The sequence below is a fragment of the Gadus chalcogrammus genome, chromosome 19 (assembly GCF_026213295.1).
Source record: "Gadus chalcogrammus isolate NIFS_2021 chromosome 19, NIFS_Gcha_1.0, whole genome shotgun sequence".
NCBI classification, from domain to species: domain Eukaryota; kingdom Metazoa; phylum Chordata; class Actinopteri; order Gadiformes; family Gadidae; genus Gadus; species Gadus chalcogrammus.
In genome coordinates, this window is record NC_079430.1 from 1,461,234 (window position 1) to 1,484,568 (window position 23,335).

A 23,335-nucleotide genomic window follows, 5' to 3' on the forward strand; every position below is an offset into this window, starting at 1 on the left:
GGAGGGGGAGAGAGGGAGAGGGGTCGTATTTCAGGCACAATCTATATTGAACTTGCAGAATCTACAATATATCTTTCAACAACACGCAGGTGAAAGAGATACATTTAGCCGTCTAGCATAGACCCCCATTCAATCTGCACTTGCCCGTGATCACCCCAGTGGAATTCTAACGGAACTGCAACCAAGTTCGATACAATGGGGCTCAATAGAGAGTTTGCAAGCTCTGGTGGTGACTGTTGTTAGAGCTTGCAGAGATTGCAACAGCAAGAGGTTCCATTTCGACACTGTATGCAAGTCTGGGCCAAGTTCCAAGAACGTATGGCTAACCTGTGTTGGCCCGGAGCTGGGATTTGCCAGCATGGCTGTCCTCATCAGAGGGTGTCTGGTCCTCTGACTGGGTCTCCCCAGCATTGGGGTCGTGGAGGTCGTTGAGGGGATGGTGGTGGTGAGGGGGTTGGGGGGTGGCGGTGGGGGAGTGGGAGAGGCGGCTGTCAGATGTGGCCCAGCAGCGGGGTCTTGACAGTGGGAGGGTGTTGCGGGGGGCTGGTGGAGGTGCGGGGGTAGTCTGGGGGGGGTACTGTGTGCGGTGATGAGGATGGTGAAGGTGTGTGGTGGGAGGGAAGCGGGCGGGGCGGAGACGGTGAAGAGGAAGGCGTCCTCCGCTGACCCGCCCACCGCTTCTGGAAGGTTCTGGTCGTACAGGATCACTCCAGCGTTCACCTGAGACACAGAAAATCAACAGGTACATAGGTCAACAGGTGGACAGCGGACACCTCTCTCAGGTTTAAACTAAGAACCACCAAACAGAGCTGTGATGGGCTCTTGTTTCAGGCCTGGGTTGGTTTCTGCGAGCAGCGGATTGGATGGCAGGCTCAGTGTTTATGATGTCATTATCACCCACCATGCCCTGGGTGAATGAGGACACCGGCCGGCTGGAGTTGTCGGCGATCCGCTCCACCAGGCGCCCCAGTTTGGGGGGCGTGGTCACCGTGAACACAGCAGAATGGCTTCTCGTGATGTCACCGTCGTTATCGGTTACCACCTGAAGCACTTCCTTGGAGACTGTCGTCACGGAGCCTAGGAGACAACCAGGAAATGACTCATCACCCCTTTCAACCAATGGTGAAGAATCAACACCTATTATACCTGCTGCTATCAGAACTGATAACCAGTTCACATATATAATCTAAATACTTTAACAGGTGTCAACATTAATTACAGTTTGAGACTAGAAAACACAAAACTAAATGTTGAAAATGCCAAATTCAAGTGTTTTGAATTCTGTGAACACTTTGAAATATGATATTCTGAATTAGAAGTCAGCCTTTCAAACTTGTATCATAACACCAGACCGTACGTTTGAAACAACCTACTTTAGCTTTTCCTGTTCTCACAAGTCCTTCCAATCAATGGCACAGTCTCACCTAATGGACTCCCAGATAAGGTTGTATTTATAGACACAGGTCAGCCTAGTGCCATCAGACTAGAGCACAGAGTCAATATGTTCGAACACTAACACCAGAAAACTGAGCGGTGGTAGGATCCACGTTTAGAACTGGTCTAATGCATGCAGCTCCACCAAGATCCAAACGATAGTCACCCAGGGGCCTCAGTTATCAACTGTACTAACGCACCGATTTGTGCGTAAGAAGTGCGTACGAGCAATGCCATGCTTATGGAATTTACCAAAATGTACTTATATTTAGGAATGTGTCTAAATATAAGCACATCTATGGCAATGCATACGAACAGTATCTAGTGTTAGATTAGCAATATTACAAGCAAAAAGCAAAAGCATCAACGTATGCATTAGGCAATCAACATCCACATACAGTATGTCCCGTGTTTACTTTAATTAGAAAACATTAAATTACTCCATTGTCTAATTATTTATTTTAAAACAAATTGGTGTCTGTTGTGTTCTTGAAGAAAGTAGTCTAAACCGGATCGCCTTTAACTCACTTTATTTGTTAAAGTATTTCGGTATGGTAACTATGATGCAAAAGGGGGGGAATTGTATCTAACACGCGTGTGAGCGACAAACAGCAGAGCCTCTTCTAGCTCCGAGGCTTTCCCCGGGGCTCTCAAAGGGTCTGCCCTATGTTTCTGACCTCATCTGGCTCCTGGCGCTGCGCTTGTATCAAGTAGGCGTGGCCTATGTGAAGTAGGCGTGGCCAATGTGACGTCTTAACTCCGGCTTCCGCGTCTGTCTTAAAGATGCTGCCTTCTGTGGCTGGGGTAGATATTACAGCTTGTCTGTTTGATCCTGCTCCCTTGTGGCTGTGTGTAGTAGTTACAGCGTATGTGCTTAATCTACGTAACATGTCAAACCATACAAAAGTCAAGGTTAGAAAAGGTTTTAAATGTAGTTCAATGGCTTATCTTGCGTTATTGGAAGACTTGGCAAACCAGGCTCTCCACAGGGAGCGCGTTTTCAAAGATCGGCATGGCGGGTTGCTGACGTCTCACGTCTGTGGGGTGTGACTCTTTTTTTAAACTTCAGATAGTGTTCTCACTTCCGGCCATACTGGATGAACTGCATCAGTCAGTTTTTCCGATGCAGCAAGCTTTCTTTTATTTGTAATGCCCCCTGCACTAAGTGAGCCAAAAAGTAACTTTTGGTCTAATTCAACCTTGTCTACAAGCGATTCCATTTTAATGCTGGAGAAGTTAATTTTCTTCGCTCTCTTTGCCATTATAGCGGTGAGGGGAAGAACATATTCTCATGGTTGATAAAGGATCCGTTGTGACCTCATCCTCATCTTCCAACCGCTTATCCAGGGTCGGGTCGCGGGGGCAGCTGATCCAGCAGGGGGCCAGACTTCCCTTTCCTTGGTAAGGAAAGGGAAGTCTGTGAGCATGCATGGTTAATTGGAGGAGTTTCTGAATGCAAAGGGTCTGAGCGTAAACATGCATGGTACTTAGGAACAGGTGGGATTTATCAAGATTCCTTACTTGCTGATGGGCCTACGATTGCCATTTGCCCGTTTGATAAGTACCGATTTTTGTTGTGCTTAAGCAAATCCTAAATTTCATTCGTAAGAGAGAATTTAGTGCCTTTTCTACATGGGGTTGATAAATGAGGCCCTAGGAGATCAGAGCATTCAAACAAGGAGACAGAGGCTACGAGGCCGCTTAAACTCTTCCATCGCTGTGAGATAGCCATGACATTTAGGTCCTGATTCAAATCACCTGAGAACCACATGGTCCATGGCCTTTCTGTGTTGGTGAATGGGTGTGTGTCATGAACAATATTCTTCATGACACACACCCATGCACCAACACAGACACAACTCATGGGTGTCATGGGATGGACTACAAGGATGCTAGTTCGATCCCCAACTCATGCTGGTAAAATGGGGAGGTATCCCTGGAAACAAGCTGGTTGTTAGCTTGCATGATTCACCCCAGCAACCGTTGTGTGGGAAGGTGAAGGGGCGGTTGTGCAGGGGGTGGGAGAGGCTGATCAGAATGAGGACATGTGTGGGAGCTTGAGGACCACACCTGGGTACACCTCCAGGGGCTGGTTCTTGTGCAGGCTGAGCAGACGGGAGCGAGCGACTGTGCTGAAGATCTGGGGGGAAAAGTTCACCCCATCATTGACCTGGAAGTGGAATCCCCCGGACAGCGCGCCTGCATACAACACAAAAACAACATCAACGTCTTTCTTTCTTTAATTCAACCACAATTAAGTAGCGTTTAGAATCGATAGTTATGATATTATAACTCTACTTCTATGATTGTAGGCGTAGCCGTCTGGGCTTCGCCTGATGGGCTTGTCCCGTGCGCGTGCTCACGCACACTGAAAATGTCAACTATGCACCAATCAACGTGGGCACCGCCCACATTTCCCACGGCACCGTGTATACACTAATCCGGCGAAACAGGAAGTAAAGTCGCGTCGCCATTGCTGAGTTGCTGGAAGAGCTAGTGAGTCTAGCTCTTCCTGCATTCACACGTGGACGTAAGGAGCTGTCTGAACATGAGGTGACATCCACGCGACGCCTAGCGAATGTCAGAATTCACATTGAGCGAGCAATTCGAAGGCTGAACATTTTTTAAGTGTTGATGAGATTGTAAATATTTGTGCAGGGTTATGTAATTTGCAACCTCAGTTAATCCGTAACAGTACTGAATGAAGAAGAAACACCTGAACTGTGTACAGTATACCAAATATTAATTTGTATTTCAACAGAAAAATCAACCAACAGTTTCAGACAACAATGTAGATAGTTAAAATGTACAGGTTTAAACTGTGAACAAATGTCAAACTCTTTATGTGTATTCCCGGTAAGTTGTCATGTCAAAGCACATTAAAGTGTAATAGCTACTTGAGCCCACAAACTTTCATGACCCCGTGTGCAATTCTTGTTGCTACTGCTGGTAGCAGATGCTGAAAGTACACCCTCTTCAGGTGGCAGATTTTGTTCATTTTCCACTCTTCGTTGTAGGGTACATCTACGATCACATGTTCATTTGGGGTCCACACCATAAACTTACAATTCCTTTTTTTTGCACAGTGCATTGCCACCTGGACCTGATAGTAGTACCCTAACCCTATCCCTCAGAATGTACTTTCCATCACTCAATCTAACATTGTATTTGTTGGAATCTATAATTTTTAGTAGACTGCCACCATGTGCTTCAAGCTTTTTTGCTGTGGGACACTTAATCTCTAGAATAGTATCTCTGTCAGTATCTGTGATTATGCCATCGAGACTGGCACCAAGCCAATTTTCTTGATCATGCACAACCAGGCCTGTAGTCTCCACTGTAAACCCTGTTGTCTGCTCGAAACATTAGCCAAAGGCTCAGCTTGTTGACCGTACCTAGTAGCCTCATTTCCAGAAAACCTTGTGTTCTTTCAACCCAGTTTGTTGGGTCTGCCTTTTTTGGTACCTCAGATGCCTCACTACTGGTGATTCTTACTTGTCTTTGGTCCAGCCACAGCTGACTATTCTGGCCCTTGGTCTCCGTTTCTAATATTTCACGTTTCAAATATTGTGTTGCAAAGGGTGCATTTTTGTTCTGCACACATTGTATGCTCAATAGGTGGACCTATTGCAGTGTGTGCAGTCTGTGGCTGAGCAGTCAACACATGATTCAAAATGGTTCCAGGAATCATACATAACCCAACCATGTCTGGTGCTGACAAATGTGCAATAACATGTTCATCTGTCTCAAATGCAGTATAAATTACACTCATACATTTTCTGGGACCTGTTTGCATATTTTCCACAGTCTCTGGCACTACATTGTCACAGGTAGACCGGTTCCAGGCACATGCTGTGTCTGTGCAGGCCAGGCCTGTGAATCCTCTTGCTGTTGCATCTTTAATTTTGTACAGTAGTCCTGCTGTATGGCTACAACACTTCCCTCGGCCGGCCACGCAGTCACACACACATTCAAGAATTTTGCCATCTTCTCTCTGTATGGTTACTGATACCTTATGGTAGGAGTTCACTGCCTGTGAAAACCTCACGACACATTTTAACATGATGAGCTGATCTGCGATGACGTGTAGTATCTGGCCAATCCATCCAAAGCTCAAATAATTCTGACCTTCAATCAGTGCCCTGAAGTTTGAGTTCTGCAGCTCATCGCATCCCAGACGATTAATGAAATAATCCTGAATACCTTGTAGCGGGCCAGTGGGTGTGGGGTTTCCACGCCACCAAGTCAAATGATACACACACAGAGAGCAGTTCAATAAGGTGGTTTATTCAGAAAAGATGAATAAATGTCACCAGGGTGGGGAAAAGGGTAATCCAGTGTCCGTAGTCCGTATTCCGTAGTCCAGGGGTCACCGGGAGGGTTCTCACACAAAGCGGTTGGTACACAAATAATCTGTAAATGTTCAGGTTTCCTGCTCTCTTTGGCCACACACAGTTCGCAGAGGCTCACGCAGAGGCACTCCATGGTAGGCCCGGTTCATGTGGTTGCATGCTCCCTTTTATCCCCTAGCACTCCTGCCTAATGCACCTCAGGCTTGCATCGTTAAGGGAGGCAGTCCCTGTAAAGCTTGGGGGTGGAGCCAGCATGCTGCCACGTACCTCCCCTCAATCACCACCCCTCCCTGGCGTCTGCCACACACCCTCCCCCTCAGCTCCGACCGGGAGGGAGGGGCGGTCCAGCTCCCCAGAGCATCCCTCCTGGATAGGGCATCCGCATTCCCATGGGCTGCCCCGGACCTGTGAACAACCGAGAAGGCAAAAGGTTGTAATGATAGGAACCAGCGGGTGACCCTGGCGTTACTGTCCTTATTCCTCGACATCCAAACCAGTGGTGCATGATCTGTGACCAGGGTGAAGTGGCGCCCCAACAGGTAGTACTTCAGGGTTTCCAGGGCCCACTTGATGGCAAGACATTCCTTCTCCACCGTGGAGTATTTTTGTTCCCTCGGCAACAACTTCCGGCTGATAAAAATAATCGGGTGTTCCTCACCTTCATGTAATTGTGACAACACTGCCCCCACCCCCGTTTCTGACGCATCCGTCTGCACCACCATTGGCTTGGTGAAGTCCGGGGTTACCAGCACGGGTCCTGAACACAGTGCGGTCTTTAGGTCCTGAAAGGCTTTCTCCGTCTCCTCGGTCCATGTGACTTGGGCGGGCAGCCGGTCCCTGGTCAGATCTGTCAGAGGGCTGGCTACGGATGCAAAGTGGGGAATAAACCTCCGATAGTAGCTGGTAAGCCCCACAAACGTGCGTACCTGTTTCTTGGTCAGGGGCCGTGGCCAGTCCTGTATCGCCACCACCTTCTTGATCTGGGGTTTCACGCACCCCCTCCCAATGGTGTAGCCCAGGTACTCCGCCTCCTGCAGACCGAGCTGGCACTTCTTTGGGTTAGCCGTTAGCCCCGTAAGGCCTGCAACACTGCGCTCACCTGCTTCACATGAGTGTCCCACTCACTCCCATGGATGACTATATCGTCAATATAGGCGGCCGCGTACCCCCGATGGGGACGGGAGTACCCGGTCCATCAACCTCTGGAAGGTGGGCGGGGCCCCGTGCAACCCGAAGGGTAGCTTCCTGTAGTGGAACAGCCCGTCAGGAGTGGCAAAAGCGGTTTTCTCCCGCGCCTCGGGAGCTAAGGGTACCTGCCAATAACCCTTTGTCAGGTCGAGCGTGCTGATATACCGGGCGGTCCCTAGCCGTTCTATGAGTTCATCTATACGGGGCATGGGGTAGGCGTCAAATTTAGAAATCTCATTTAGCTTCCTAAAGTCGTTGCAGAAGCGTATGGTGCCATCAGGTTTCGGCACCAACACTATGGGGCTGCACCACTCACTGTTTGACACCTCAATGACTCCCGCTTCCAACATAGTCTTTATCTCGGTCCTGACGGCCTCTCTCCTGGCCTCCGGTATGCGGTAGGGTCTCAATTTCACCTTTTTCCCAGGCTCAGTGATGATGTGGTGCTGTACCAGATTGGTGTGGCCCGGTTCACTGGAGAACACATCCTGGTTCTGGTCGACCAACTCCATGAGCTCCTGCCTCTGTGCTGGGCTCAGCTGTTCCCCTAGGGGCACCTTGGCAGGCCCGGTTTCACTGGTAGCCTTTGGAGGAATAGAGCAGAGTACATCCCGTGCATTCCATTTCTTTAACAGGTTTACATGGTAAATTTGAGTCGGCCTCCTTCGTCCCGGCTGTCGGACTCTATAATTCACCTCCCCTACCTTTTCAAGTACTTCGTATGGCCCGTTCCACCGGGCCAGAAACTTACACTCTGTTGTGGGGACAAGTACCAGCACTTTATCTCCGGGCTGGAAGTCTGCTGTTGGGCCCCTCTGTTGTAGACCCGTGCTTGGGCAACCTGGGCCTCCTGCATGTGTTCCCGCACCAGGGGCCACAGGGTGGCCATCCGGTCCCTCATGTCTCCCACGTGTTCCACCATGGTTCGATGGGGCGACGGTTGCTGTTCCCAGGCTTCCTTCGCTATGTCCAGCAGCCCCCGGGGTCGTCTCCCATAGAGGAGTTCAAATGGAGAGTGGCCGGTCGACGATTGGGGCACTTCTCTGATCGAGAACATGAGAAAGGGAAGCAGCTGGTCCCAATTCCGTCCGTCCGCCTCCATCACCTTCTTCAGCATCTGCTTCAGGGTACGGTTGAACCTTTCCACTAGTCCATCGGTCTGCGGGTGATAAACTGAGGTGCGCAACTGTTTTATGTGCATTAATTTGCAGAGGTCTTTCATGATTCGTGACATGAACGGGGTTCCCTGGTCTGTCAAGATCTCCTCGGGAATGCCCACCCGGGAGAACATCAGGACCAACTCACGTGCAATCCCTTTTGAGGCCATGGTGCGCAGTGGAATGGCTTCGGGGTACCTAGTGGCATAATCCAGTATCACCAGGATGTACTGGTGCCCCCGGCTGCTCTTGGGTAGTGGTCCCACCAGGTCCATGGCAATCCTGCTGAAAGGAACTGAAATAATGGGTAGGGGAATTAATGGGCCACGGAAATGTGGTTTTGGTGCCACCTGTTGGCACTCCGGGCAACTGCGGCAGTAATCCTCCACTGCCCTCTTCACCCCCGGCCAGTGGAATCTTGCCTTGATCCGGTCCAGGGTCTTCTCCACCCCTAGATGAGCCCCAAGAAGGTGGGAGTGTGCCAGCTGCAGGACTGATTGAACAAAGGGACGGGGCACCAACAACAACTCCACACATTCATCATTCCTCTTTACGACCTGATACAACAACTTGTTCTTGATGGCAAAATGAGGGTATGTGATCAGACCTACCCCCTCGATGGCCTTCCCGTCCACCACGGTCACCTGCTGGAGAGCACTCGTCAGGTTGGGATCCTCCAGTTGGGCTGTTCCGAACCGTCCCGATAATGAGGCCGGCTCTGGCGTTGCCTCATGGTCCATCGGGAACAGATTGTCCATACTCGCCTCCCCTGCCTCCTGTCCTGTGTCCCCTGCGTCACTTCCCGATAGAGGTTCAGTTGACCCCTGTGGGTCCACCTCGTGTAGGCCACACATCCGGACCTCCCTCTTATCGGCCCTCGCTCTTCTCCGGTGTCCTCTTTCCTTTAGATTCCCCCGCTCTCCCCCCTCTCCGGCCAAACTGGCCCACAGTTGGCTGAACAGTGGGGAGTCCCTCCCAATAAGAACCGGCACTGGCAGGTTTGGGACGACTCCCACTGGTCCTGTGTATTGCCCCTTTGTGGTCTGTAGGTGAAGGAGGGTAGTGGGGTAGTTCTTAGTCTCCCCGTGTATGCATGTTACTGCCACAGTGTCCCTCAAGCTCGGGGACCGGGCGAAGTCCGGTCGGATCAGGGTCACCATACTCCCGGAATCCAACATAGCCGTCGTGTCCCTTCCGTTGGCCTTCACCGGAGTGACTGGGGAAGGACCACTTTCCTCGCCCCAGCAAACCGTCAGCAATCTGCAGGGATGCCCGGTTGTTAACTCACCAGCTGATGCCGACGGCATCGAGACATCACGACTCGGACAGGTCCATGCGATGTGTCCCTGCTCGCCACACTCGTAGCACTTTCTGCTGTCTGGGTTCAGGAAGGGCCGACGTCTCGGGGGCTGGCTCTTGGCGTCTCCCTGGCCGGGATCCTGCCGTGGTCCTCTGTCCTTATCCGCTCCCGCTCCTGCTCCTTTGGGCGAGGGTTGGGTTCCCCCCTCAGTGGACGTCCACTGCGTAGGACTTCCACAGCCGCCTGGTGACCTTCCACCAACTCCACCAACTGATCTGCGCTCTGCGGGTTAGCTTGGCTGGCTAACTTTTTAGCCTCGTATGGGAGGGACCGCAAGAATTTGTCCATGACCACCTTCTCTGTGGCCGTAAGCGTCAGTGGGGCAGCCGTCAGCCAGCCTTTGGCCAACCTGATTAGATCGTGCATTTGTGATCGCGGCGACGCCGTTGCATCATAAGTCCAATCATGAAACCTCTGTGACCTACTTATCAATGTGTATCCATAGCGGCGTAGTATTTCCTTCTTCAGCCCTTCGTAGTTAGACGCCTGATCGTCCGTCAGGTCCTGATACGCCTTCTGTGCTGCGCCTGACAGGAACGGTGCGAGTAGGCTGGCCCATTGTGCTGGATCCCAATTCTCCCGAACCGCCGTCCTCTCAAAGGTATTGAGGTATGCCTCTATATCATCAGTCTCTGTCTGCTTTAAAAGAAACCTGCTGGGGGCAGGACGGGAAGCTGTAGCGCCTGCAGCCACGCCGCCATGTCCGGCTGCTAGCGCTCCCACCAGCTCCCGGGTCGTAGCCTGATGCGCCATGCTCACTTCCACTAGCTGTTTCATCAACGCTTCCATTGTTATCCCTGTGTTGGTCTATCTATTTGACTTGGTTTTGGCTACAAGCACGCATTCTCCACCACGTGTAGCGGGCCAGTGGGTGTGGGGTTTCCACGCCACCAAGTCAAATGATACACACACACAGAGAGCAGTTCAATAAGGTGGTTTATTCAGAAAAGATGAATAAATGTCACCAGGGTGGGGAAAAGGGTAATCCAGTGTCCGTAGTCCGTATTCCGTAGTCCAGGGGTCGTCACCGGGAGGGTTCTCACACAAAGCGGTTGGTACACAAATAATCTGTAAATGTTCAGGTTTCCTGCTCTCTTTGGCCACACACAGTTCGCAGAGGCTCACGCAGAGGCACTCCATGGTAGGCCCGGTTCATGTGGTTGCATGCTCCCTTTTATCCCCTAGCACTCCTGCCTAATGCACCTCAGGCTTGCATCGTTAAGGGAGGCAGTCCCTGTAAAGCTTGGGGGTGGAGCCAGCATGCTGCCACGTACCTCCCCTCAATCACCACCCCTCCCTGGCGTCTGCCACAACCTGTAAGAACATGTATTGTATTCCTACAACTGCTACAACTGGTTATGGTTAGCTATTTGCAACTTATATTAGCAAACACAGTTAATACTGGCAGCTAGGTTTTATTGTTGTCATCAATCAATACACATCTTAATACATTACGTTGTCAATAAATTACCTTCATCGGTAAGTTTTGGCCAGTGCCTGACATCATCTACCCAATTGTCCATGTTGTTTCCACCTGTCACTACGAAAAGTCCACGAGCAGGATGCTTTTCACTGAAAAACCATTAGAGAGCAGCGGCAAGTAACATTCCAGCAACGCAGCAATGGCGACAGGCAAAGATGGCGGCCCCCGTAGATTTCGCGGCGGATTAGTGTATATAAGGCGGCGCATACCGCCGCTCATCCTCCACACTATTCTTTCAGCATTTGGAGGGTACAACAGGTGGGCAACTAGACGGCTACGCCTACAATCATAGAACTAGATTTATAATGTCATACGCCGTCTAGGCTTCGCCTTATGGGCTAAGGCGAACTCCTGCTGGACCCCAGTCAAAAAATGTAAGTCACCAGGGCACATCAGACTCAAAAAAGCCGAGGATGTGCAAAACACAACAGCTTAATAAAAAACGAATTCCTCCTAGATCAAGCAAGGCGATGATCAAGAGAAAAAGTGAGTCTGTAAAAAATCCGGCTCAATCCGTGCTTCATGGAATCCATGAAAAGGAAAAGAAAAACCAGAGTAATACGGTTTCCATTAGGTCCGCTACCAATGGGGGCGGAGCTACGGAGTCCAACTCTCCAATCAGGAAATTCTCTCATTAGTTTCTCATTTGAAAAAAACGGCGGGAGTGCTATAATGGCAGACAAATCCAAATCGTCAACTCGCGAGCCAATAGGAACCCCTCTAGTCTTTTTTTCATTTGAAAAACGGCGGGAGAGAAATACTGGCAGTCAAATCCATTAACGATGCCGCTTAAAAGAACATGCCTATATTCTTAAGGCGTAGAAGGGGCCCCGGACTCCAACACAGAGTGGCCCTGGACATGTCTAACATGTAAAAACGGACAAAGGGGCCGGGGGAAGACCAAGACGCAACCGTGCAGATGTCTTCCACCGAAACGCCTCTGAGTAGAGCCGTTGAAGAGGCCACGCCCCGTGTCGAGTGAGCTTTAACACCCAACGGTGGCGCTAAGCCCTGCCAAGAGTAGGCTAAGCAAACACCCTCACTATATAGCGAGAAAACCACTGTTTAGAGAGAGCGAAAACACAAACAACTGTTGTGTGGAGCGGAACGTGGCAGAGCGTTTCACATAGCCAGCACCCGCACCGGACACAGGAAATGCAATGCACTAGAATAAGGCGGGGGGTGAAAAGCCTTAAGCACAATATTGCTTGAACGGGAAAGAACTGTTAATGTTCTTTGAGAGGAACGCAGGATTAGGTCTGAGCAGCGCAAAGGAGCTGTCCTCGTTAAGCAACAAGCAGCTCGGGCTGACAGACAGAGCGGTCAACTCAGTGGTCCGCTTGGCAGAAACCAAAGCCAATAAGAGCGCCGTCTTAAAGGACAGGGCATCCAAAGGGGCCTGAGACAGAGGCTCGAAGGGGTCCCTGGACAACCCGCGCATCACGGTGGGGCGATCCCAGCATGGTGTAAGCATGCGCGAAATAGACCTAACACTTTCTAGCCCACGCAAGAATCTCTTGATCAGTGGATGGCTGAAGATCGGTCTACCATCACAGCCTGCATGGCCAGCCGAAACGGCTGCCGCATAGACTTATAGTGGAGACGGCCAAACCTTTTTCCAAAAGTAGACCTACTACAGAAACGCAAGCACGCTTCCCACCTCGCATTGAGATGGGACAGCGTGGTTCCTGTTAGGGATGGGCGATATGGCCTAAAATCCATATTGCGATATACATTGCAACCTATTGCGATAACGATATATATCACGATATATAATCATAATATAACCATTTCAGAACAGGTTACATAGACTCTAAGGAAAGCCAAACTGCTAAATGTATAAAACAAAAGAAAGAAACTTAGTATGTCGTTTTGAGAACTTATTGTGCAAAAGTGTAATCATACAACATAATGTTGTAGCTGCAGAGTCTTTAACAAAGAAAAAAATCTTCTGTGTAATGACGTATATTCTCTTGTTAATAAAGAAACGGATACTGTGAATTAGGGAAATACATCCAGTATTAGGCATGGCTATTTTAAATAAAGAAAAATCTTCCAAGTGTGTGCACAGATACTTCATATTAAAACATAAAAGTGCAAAGTGAACGCATACAATTTAAAAACATGAAATGAGCGCAATCACCAGCTCCTCCGTGTCGCTTTCAGCCATATTTGCTTAGATGACGATGATGCGTTGAAGCCGGTTGCAGCTCTTGGCTCTTTAAATTTTGGGGTCGCGGACGATGCGTTGCAGCAGGTTGCAGCTCGTGGCTCTTTAAATTTCGCGGATCGCGGATGATGCAATGCAGCTGGTTGCAGCTCGTGGCTCTTTTTCAAATTTCGCGGGTCGCGGACGATGCGTTGCAGGCGGTTGCAGCTCGTAGCTCTATCCATGACCCGCTCTTTATATTACGCAGGTCATGGATAGATTGCGTCAAACATGCATTATCGCGATAGAGCAATATAACTAAAATCTCTTTCGTAGGCCATTTTTTATCGTTTATATCGTATATCGTTTATATCGCGCATTCCTAGTTCCTGTCACACCAATTAGAGAAAGCGCCCCACTTCGCCGCATAGAGGGAAGAAGTAGAAGGTGCACGAGCACTCTGGATAGTGTTGATAACCTCTTCAGGCAAACCTTTGCCCCGCAGGATCAACCTCTAAGGAGACAAACCAACAGCCGTCCCGAAACATCTGGCGGGTGGTGCACTGTCCCGTGGGCCTGTGAAAGCGCATCCGATCTGAACGGTACCAGCCACTGCACCATCCGTGAGGGCGCCGCTAGTTCTGGAAACCACAGAGCTGAGCAAGGTGTGTGTGCCAATGCATCCACCCCTAACGGAAGATCCCGAGGGTTGAGAGAGAACCGCCACCTGCAGTGTGTGTTCTCCCTGGACGCAAACACGTCCACCTGAGACCTGTGTGAAGTTGGCCCCCCGTCTCATTCAAAATATTAAAATGACACTGCTGTTCGTTTGTGCTAGGTTTGTGCTGGTTTGTGCCGAAAAATTATCGTTTGTGCTGGTAAGGATTTTGAGTAATTCAAAATTGCATTTTCTGGCATGTGACGTCACCCAGCCCCCCGTTCACGCCCAAATCTCATCAAAATAGTCCCAATCGTTAGTGCTACGTTTGTGCTGGTTTGTGCCGTCAAAAGAAATTGTTTTGCTATTATGGTTTCTTAGTTGTTCCCGTTTGATTTTTCACACATGACGTCACTCAGCCCCCCGTCCTCCTTCAAATCGCGTCAAAATGGTCTCTATCGTTAGTGCTACGTTTGTGCTGGTTTGTGCAGTCAAAAAAATATTTGTGCAACTATAGTTTAAAAGGTATTCCAGTTAGATTTTTCTCACGTGACGTCACTCAGCCCCCCCTCCATCTTCAAATCGCGTCAAAATTGTCTCTATGTTTAGTGCTACGTTAGTGCTGGTTTGTGCTGTTAAAATATTTTTTTTTGATACTTTACTTTTTAAGTAATTAATAAAACTTTATTTTCCCTTCTTGTTATTTAAACAGACCACTTGTTATGCAACCAGCACCCCTAGAACGTTCAAATCGCGTCAAAATGCACGACTCAGAACTCAGTAGTTGAATAAAGAACAAACGTTTACTGGCAGGATACGGTACACAGGTAAGCAAACATAATCCAAATAGGGCTCACAGGTTCAGTCCGAGGTCAGAAACACGAGTAAACAATGAACATACGTAGCACGGAGAAATACAATGAACACAACCTGAAATGACGAGAACGCAACGAGTAACAAGAATACAAGACAGCTCAAACCTGGCACAAACGATAGAGACCATTTGCCGCGATTTGAAGGTTGACGGTGGGCTGTGTTGCATAACAAGAGGGCAAAATTAAGTTGTATTAATTACTTAAAAAGTAAAGTATCAAAAACATTTCTTTAACAGCACAAACCAGCACTAACGTAGCACTAAACATAGAGACCATTTTGACGCGATTTGAAGATGCACAGGGGGGCTGAGTTACATCACGTGAGAAAAATCAAACTGGAATATCTTTTAAACTGTAGTGGCACAAACATTTCTTTTGACTGCACAAACCAGCACAAACGTAGCACTAACGATGACCATTTTGACACGATTTGAGCGTTCTAGGGGTGATGGTTGCATAACAAGTGGACTGTTTACATAACAAGAAGCGAAAATAAAGTTGTATTAATTACTTAAAAAGTAAAGTATCAAAAACATTTCTTTTAACAGCACAAACCAGCACTAACGTAGCACTAAACATAGAGACAATTTTGACGCGATTTGAAGTTGGAGGGGGGGCTGAGTGACGTCACCTGAGAAAAATCAAACTGGAATACCTTTTAAACTATAGTTGCACAAATATTTATTTTGACTGCACAAACCAGCACAAACGTAGCACTAACGATAGAGACCATTTTGACGCGATTTGAAGGAGGACGGGGGGCTGAGTGACGTCATGTGTGAAAAATCAAACGGGAACAACTAAGAAACCATAATAGCAAAACAATTTCTTTTGACGGCACAAACCAGCACAAACGTAGCACTAACGATTGGGACTATTTTGATGAGATTTGGGCGTGAACGGGGGCTGGGTGACGTCACATGCCAGAAAATGCAATTTTGAATTACTCAAAATCCTTATCAGCACAAACGATAATTTTTACGGCACAAACCAGCACAAACCTAGCACAAACGAACAGCAGTGTTATTTTAATATTTTGAATGAGACGGGGGGCCAACTTCACACAGGTCCACCTGAGCCGTCCCAAACCTCGAGACATGAGGTCAGCCACGAAGTTCTGGGCGCCCGCGATATGCAGGGCTCTTTCCTCACAGCGGCGAGTTCCAACACATTATGTGTGCTGTGGGGGGCGTAAGCCACTCGCCTCCAATTGAGTGAGAGAGGCACGTTCCTCCCCAACCCGTCAACGAGGCCTCCGTGAAGAACAATACCTAGGACGTCACTCTGCCCAGGGGAAAACCCCTGAGAAGGACGGGTTTTCTTTCCCAATATTCCAGGTCTGTTGACACCGAACGGTTGTTGTAACCTTTTAAATTAAGCAGAAATACTTTTGAATGTGTTCATTTGAATTGTGTTTAAATATGCTACAGTGGTCATTTGTTTAACCAATTCATGTAAAACAATGAGGGTTTTGATTGTAGCGTAGCCTGTGTGATAAAATAAATAAGTTGTTACATTTCGTGCGTTCGCTCAAATTGATCGCTATAGACTACCGTAGGTTTATGAACTAAACGGCGGCAAGCTAGCGAAAGCCCGCGGCAAGCTAGCGAAAGCCCGCGGCAAGCTTTGCGGAGTACCGGTAATTAACAACCATGGCGAATCAAAATATGATCACACTTTTTCTTCTTCTTTATATAGCCTGCCTATACATTTTTTTAAGTGCAATAAACACGGACAATATCCGACCGATTTTTTTCCAATTTGACAGGTAAAATGAAACCTTCCCGGTCACATGACCGGCCCCAATTTCTTCTAGCGGAAACGCTGCCCCCAACATCACAACCCTGATCAAGAAGGCACACAAGCGCATGTTCTTCCTCAGGAAATTGGCTAAAGTCCATCTATCCCCCCCAAGTGCTGCTGAACTTTTACCGCTGTACCATCGAGAGCATCCTCACCACCTGCATCACAGTCTGGTATGGCAAGTGCACCATCAAGGACCAAAAATCACTGCAGAGGGTGGTGAAGATTGCCCAACGCATCACCAAGACCACTCTCCATGCCATAACCTCAATCTACGAGAAGAGGTGCCTTCGAAAAGCACGCAACATCATAAAGGACACCTCTCACCCCAACCATGGACTGTTTACCCTTCAACTTGACACCCGCTCTGGGGCACGCTACCGCAGCCTCCCAGGCACAACTAACAGGACTTTAAACAGCTTCTTCCCCTCAGCTGTCAGACTGCATACAAAATACCCATCCATATCTCATACTGCCTAGTCCCTACTGCTAATTTACACTTTGCTGCACTACCTGCACTTTACTGTGTAACCGTTGTAATTAATTTGCTGCACAGATATTATATTGTAATATATTTATACATGTTGCTCAAACTGATGAGCAGAGTGTTTGCACTCTGGTTAGACCCACCTACATTTCGTTGCATTGTAACCCGTTACTGTGCAATGACAATAAAGTGAATCTAATCTGATCTAATGTACTGCCGTTCGGCCGAACGGTCTTTATTATCTTTATTGAAGGGTTGGAAAGAAGAACTGGGAGCAAGCTTGTGGTGAGTCTGGCTCCGCTGTGCGGCTCTCCCCTGCTGCGACGGCGGCGGCTGCGGCGGCTGCAGCATCGGGGTTGGAGGCGGCCTCCTGGAGCGTTGGGACCAGGCTCGACCCTGCTTCTTTCCGGCCTATTGGTGGGAGGAGCCTGTGAGAATCGTTCCCGGTTCCGGGAACGATTCCGGAACAGACTTCTGGTGCGCGAGCACCTCCGAGAACCAGGGCCCAAATAGTCCATCCAGAGCTAATGGGCCCTGGACGACGCTGGCCCGCTCTCGTTCCGGCACCGCAGTGAGGGAGAGCCATATGGCCCTCTGGATCATGGTCGTCCAGGCCAGATGCCGGCCGGCCGAAACGGCTATCGGCTGGCATAGCTGGAGGATGGCGCTGGAGAAGCGGGAGACCGACAGGCATCTTGCGGCTTCCTCTGGGCCGTAAGCCTCCCTGCCAGCCGGCATGGAGACCAGGGCAGAGGAGAGCAGGGCGAGGTTGTTGATCGCCACCGCAGATTGTGAGGCACAGAAGAACACTCAGACAGAGAAGCGCTTCCAGGGGAGGCTCCAGGCGAGGGATCCCCCTTGCCTGAGTATCAGCCCACCCCTCCACTTCCGTGAAGTCTGAGAAGGCCTTCACCGGGGACTTCAATGTAGAAGGGTCCCCGCCCGCAGCGGTGAAGAAATGCGGGTGTGAACAGGGGACACTGGGTAGCCCGACAGGAGGAAGACAGGGTGCGAAGCACTCGCCTTGCATGTCATCCGACATGGGGGCGAAATGCACATGATTTCGCCGAATAGATCGGCCATATGGCGTGGCTTCTCCCTGGGGACGACCGTGGCGGTGGAAGCCCTGGAGTGGGAGAACCCGGACGCAGAGTCTGCAAAGATGTCTTCCAAGGAGGCGTCGTTGTCCACCTTGATATGGTCGTCGTCGTCTTCAACGTCCGGGACTTACCCTTAAAAATGTCGATGGCCTCGGAGAGGTCCACCGACGGTGAGAAGAAGAGGTGCCTGGAGAGGAGCCCCTCTTTAGGCAGCGCGCGGCAGGCGGGGGGTAACCAAGGCAACCGCGGCATGTTCAGCGCCGAAGCATCTGAAACACGCCAGGTGCCCGTCACCCTGCGCCAGTGAAGAGGGACAGGAAGCACAATGAGGCCCTGAAAAGGGCCAGCTCTTAAGGAAGCGCTCTCCAGTGGCCCTGAAAAGGGCTGTTGGTCTGTCGCCTCGCCCGCCCCGCTGCCACAAGGTTCTTGAAACTTAGAAGTCATTATCTGCTGTTGATCAGTACAATGCTGAAAGAAAAGGGAGGATGAGCAACAGTATGCGCCGCCTTATATACATGGTGCCGTGGGAAATGCGGGCGGTGCCCACGTTGATGGGTGCATAGTTCTCACCACTATGTGGATGGAGCTGGGGGTGGTGTTGTTAGTGGTACATGGAGCTGGGGGTGGTGTTGTTAGTGGGCCCGTCTCACCTCTATGGGTGGACCTGGGCTGGTGTTGTTAGCCCGTCTCACCTCTATGTGGATGGACCTGGGGTGGTGTTATTAGCCTGTCTCACCTCTATGTGGATGGACCTGGGCTGGTGTTGTTAGCCCGTCTCACCTCTATGTGGATGGACCTGGGCTGGTGTTGTTAGCCCGTCTCACCTCTATGTGGATGGACCTGGGGTGGTGTTATTAGCCTGTCTCACCTCTATGTGGATGGACCTGGGCTGGTGTTGTTAGCCCGTCTCACCTCTATGTGGAGGGACGGGGGCTGGTGTTGTTAGCCTGTCTCACCTCTGTGTATGAACAGCAGCTGTCGGCTGTGGATGTCCCTTTGGGTGAAGGTGAGGATGCTCCTGGATGGGGCGGTCCTCAGGGCCAGGTGTCCGTTGCTGGGGGGCGTGACCTGGAACTCCAGCCCCTCTGGGCCTGTGTCCTGGTCCTCTGCACTCAGCTCCTCCTCCGTCACCTCCGTCACGGAGCCCACCCACACCTGGTGGGGGGAGGGGGAGGGGAGGAAGGAAAGAGAGAACCAAAAGAACACACATAAAAACACAATTACCATTACAGTTTCCAACTGCTTGGGGACAGAGTCCGTCTCTGATAACGAGGTTTGACTGAATGTCACACCTCCTAATCTTTGATGAAGAAGAGCTCATCCGAAACGGAGAAGAGCGACCTCTAGTGCTGAATCGCTAGATTCAAGTTTCTGTGCTTGTATTCATGTATATTTAATAATTATGTGTATATTTACGTGTATATGAGTGGGTCATTATGTGTATGTGTGTGTTTGTGTGTGTGTGTGTGTGCGTGTCTATGTGTGTGTGTGTGTGTGTGTGTGTGTGCTTGCATCTGTGTGTTTGTGTATGTATGTGATGCTTGTCCGTGTGTGTGTGTGTGTGTGTGTGTGTTTGTGTATGTATGTGATGCTTGTCCGTGTGTGTGTGTGTGTGTGTGTATGTATGTGATGCTTGTCCGTGTGTGTGTGTGTGTGTGTGTGTGTGTGTGTGTGTGTGTGTGTGTGTGTGTGTGTGTGTGTGTGTGTGAGAGACCTTGAGCATCTTGTTAGCGGTGACGGTGGGGGTTTGGTCGTTGATGGGTGTGATAGTGATGGAGACGTTGGCCCGCCCACTGTGCTTCCTGCTCTCCGTCTGATTGGCTCTGATGGTGAAGCTGTCACTCAACGTGTCGCTGCCATCATGGATGTAGAATATATACTCTCGCTCCAACTGGAACATGTCGATTAATATATATATATATATATATATAGAGAGAGAGAGCGAGACAGAGAGAGAGAGAGAGAGGGAGAGAGAGAGAGAGAGAGTATTAGCCTGGCTATTGCCAGACCAAGCTCAATCGTAGATTGCACGTTGGTCAGGGGAAGCTGCCGTCATTTTCTTCAGCACAATAGGCGTGATCATGGGCCTAGTTCAAATGACTCTGTACGCAATTGGCTGCCTGGCGACGCTTCCCTGTCTTCATTGTGTTAAACCAGCCAATAGCGTGCCTGGGGAAAAAGCCAGCTTGGTGAATGGCTCCTGCAAAAACATATCGGAAGCAGAAAGAAATGTATCGCTCTTCTCCAGACCCTTCTGCAGGGCAAACTCAAATCGCTGGCAGAATGGGCGTGGCTACCCAGTCTAGGAGAGTATCCCACTCCAACTGGAACATATAGATAATAAGAATACGTATATCTATATGGATATTTACTGTACATCAATTTATCTATACAGATATATACCTCTATATAGATATATACCTATATGTCAGTGGCGGATGGTGGTTTTGAAAGTGAGGGAGGAAGGACTGCACACTGGGTTGCCATTGGCCTGCTTGCATTAGTTAGTGGCATATGGTGGCATAAGTATGTGAGACTCAAGTTGTTTAAGGGTGTTTGTTTGGTGAACTACAAGATAGCAGGGAGGGATAATTATGTGAATAAAATTGATACAAATCCACCAGTGGCAGCATTGTATTCTGAAAGCCGGTGGGCAGCATGTTTTGGACTACAAGAGCAGAAGGAAAGGATGCAAAGCCAATCAGTCAAATCAGGCCTACTCTTGATTTGTAAAACTAAATAAAAAAATCTGGGCCTATCATTTTGCCCTCAATGACTGAATCATTCACTAACATCCTTTCCACAATATCAAACAGAACGGTCAGAGTAACAACAATTAAAAGAACAACAAGAACATTATTTCACAACTATTTACATAGGCTGTAAGCCTAACATTGTTTGAGGCAAATGGATGTTAATGGACGTTTCAGAATGTTGGTCATGGTGTTTAGCCAATTAAGATTGAGGGACTTCATTTATAGATCAAGTCAAACGTCCTCGCTGTTTGTGTTGCAAAGATATCAGTGACCTGGTCATACCAAACGGGATATTTTTTTTTATTTTTTTTAAGTGATTTCAGAATAACGGCGTGTGTAGCTCCAAGTTTTCGCCACCCTCTCAGACGGCTTGGTAACCCAACGGAGGAGGGTCGAAAAATATGCAGGCTCAGCGCGTTTATTTCAGGACCTTGCCCAACCTTTGGCGGTGGAAACGCCAATATAAGCGAACCGAGCCACAACGAACCGCACCGCTCGGCGGAAAAGGAACTGAGCCGCACTGTACCGCAACGAACAGTAGCGCACCGCTCGATGGAAACAGGGATACGACTGAGCGGGTTCGTTGGTATAGCCTAGACTTGAGGGGATAACCCCTACCTCTGTAGGGGTTATCTCCAAAAGATAACCCCTACAGAGGGGTTATAGCTCCAAAGCCAGGGCTCCTTCTTATTGGTTCATAGCGCAGCCAGGGCTCCAGCCTATTCATGAATAGACGTTGTACCCCATGTTATTCACCGGCCGCTACAAAATAGTAGGGAGGGATAGTTATGTGAATAAAATTGATACAAAGCCGCAGTGGCATCACTGTAATTTGAAAGCCGGTGGGCCGCATGTCTTTGAAATTGTTAAGTATTTTAAGAAGCTGTATTACCCTCACATAGCCACAAGGGGAGCAAGACCTTATTGGAGGCTGCTCCAGCCACAGATAGCAACACCTTTAGACAGGTGAAGAAACCGAAGCCATTACGGCACCCCGGCCACGCCCACTAGGCCACGCCCACTTGACGTCCACTAGCGGGTGATTTGAAGTGCAGAGCCCAGTGATCAATAGGTAGACGGCAGAGAGCCACCCGGGCCTAAGCCCGGGGGGCTTGAAGTAGATCACGGTATTTTCCTCTCACATGAGTCAGATACAATTCCCTCCCTTAAGCTTCATAGTTACCATGCCGAAACATGCCTACTTTATAACGAATAAAGTCAGTTAAAAGCAACCCGGGATTGGACAACTTTCTTCAAGAATATGCAACAAAATGGACTGTAAGGGCAGAAGGAAAGGATGCAAAGACCATTAGTCAAATCCGGCCTACTCTGGCCCATTTTTGACCTCAATGACTGAAGTTAATTGGTTGTTATTTAGCTTTGTTTATTTTCAGTTACAATTGTTTTAAGTAAAGACTCAAGATCAAAAGTGATTCCATTTGAAATGCATCATGCTCTGAATCATTCACCCTTTCCACAATACCAAACAGAATGGTCAGAGTAACAAGCTAGCAAAAGAACAAGAACATTATTTCAAACAACCTGATCTATAAGCATGGTGCCTAGCAAGGAAAGTCAGATAGCAGCACCAACGTGATCTTGAGCGTTTGGTTGCCCTATCAAGATTTTTTACATCAGTGAAACCATGAACAGCCCACGTTGGAGATTTGCCATTATTCAAGAGCAAACAGGGCCAGCAATACAGTCGATTGCTAGTAATGATACCAGTAAGCCATGAATACCTAGCAAACCATGTAGCACTCACAACACTGACGTTGCCATTATTCTACCTTTTTCTTTGGTCGCTAACTTAGCACTGTAACTCAATGAATGGAATGCTTTGTGTAATAAAACATGAACAATGCCCTCTGTTTCTAATGTTTCCATTGTGCGCTGCTTTATTTGCAAATGTTAGAATCTGGCTATCGTTCAGAGGATTTCACTTGCTTTGCGGACTGAGCGGCAATACAGAGCGGGTTTGTTATCGTCAGCGTTGCCAGATTGGGCAGATTTCCCATCTTTCACATCTGACCAATCTGGCAACACTGCTCACCATCCACGGATCCCGCTTATTGGTTAATAGTGCAGCGCAAATCGATTTTTTTGCGCGAATCAGACCACTTAAAGGTCCCATGACATGCTATTTTATGTATTCTTTAATATAGGTATTAGTGGGCAACTGACACAGTATTCAAAGACGTTCCCGAAATTGAGCCGTGGTGCAGAGTTACAGCCACTCCGAGCCAGTCGCACATTGAGCTTTCCCCAAATGCGCTGTTTTGGTGTCTGTAGCTATAATGCAAATGAGGTGGAGCGAGGCGGGTCAAGGAGGAGGGGGGGGTGTGGCCCTGAGCAGCTTGCAGCCACGGTACCATGCGCTCTGTTTACAGTGGATGTATCGCAATGGCGAGGCGCACACAGCCATTAGCCGTGTTCTGTAAATATTCCAACATGGTCTCACAGGAATCCGTGAAATGACTACGGTCGGATGCTTAACTCGAAATCCGTGGCCACATCACGGAAACACGCCGAT

The 23,335-nt window shown here is 49.1% G+C and overlaps 1 protein-coding gene across 1 annotated transcript in view; it reads right to left on the reverse strand.

The window, feature by feature from the left end:
• Positions 1-23,335, reverse strand: part of LOC130372334 (chondroitin sulfate proteoglycan 4-like) — a 164,285-nt gene that overhangs the window by 123,167 nt on the left and 17,783 nt on the right. The window contains exons 14-18 of the mRNA XM_056578302.1: positions 19,761-19,937; positions 19,003-19,201; positions 3,505-3,633; positions 902-1,077; positions 579-720 (exon numbers count right to left, since the gene is read on the reverse strand). Coding sequence (XP_056434277.1) covers positions 579-720; positions 902-1,077; positions 3,505-3,633; positions 19,003-19,201; positions 19,761-19,937 — 823 coding nt within the window. The remainder of the gene's footprint in view (positions 1-578; positions 721-901; positions 1,078-3,504; positions 3,634-19,002; positions 19,202-19,760; positions 19,938-23,335) is intronic.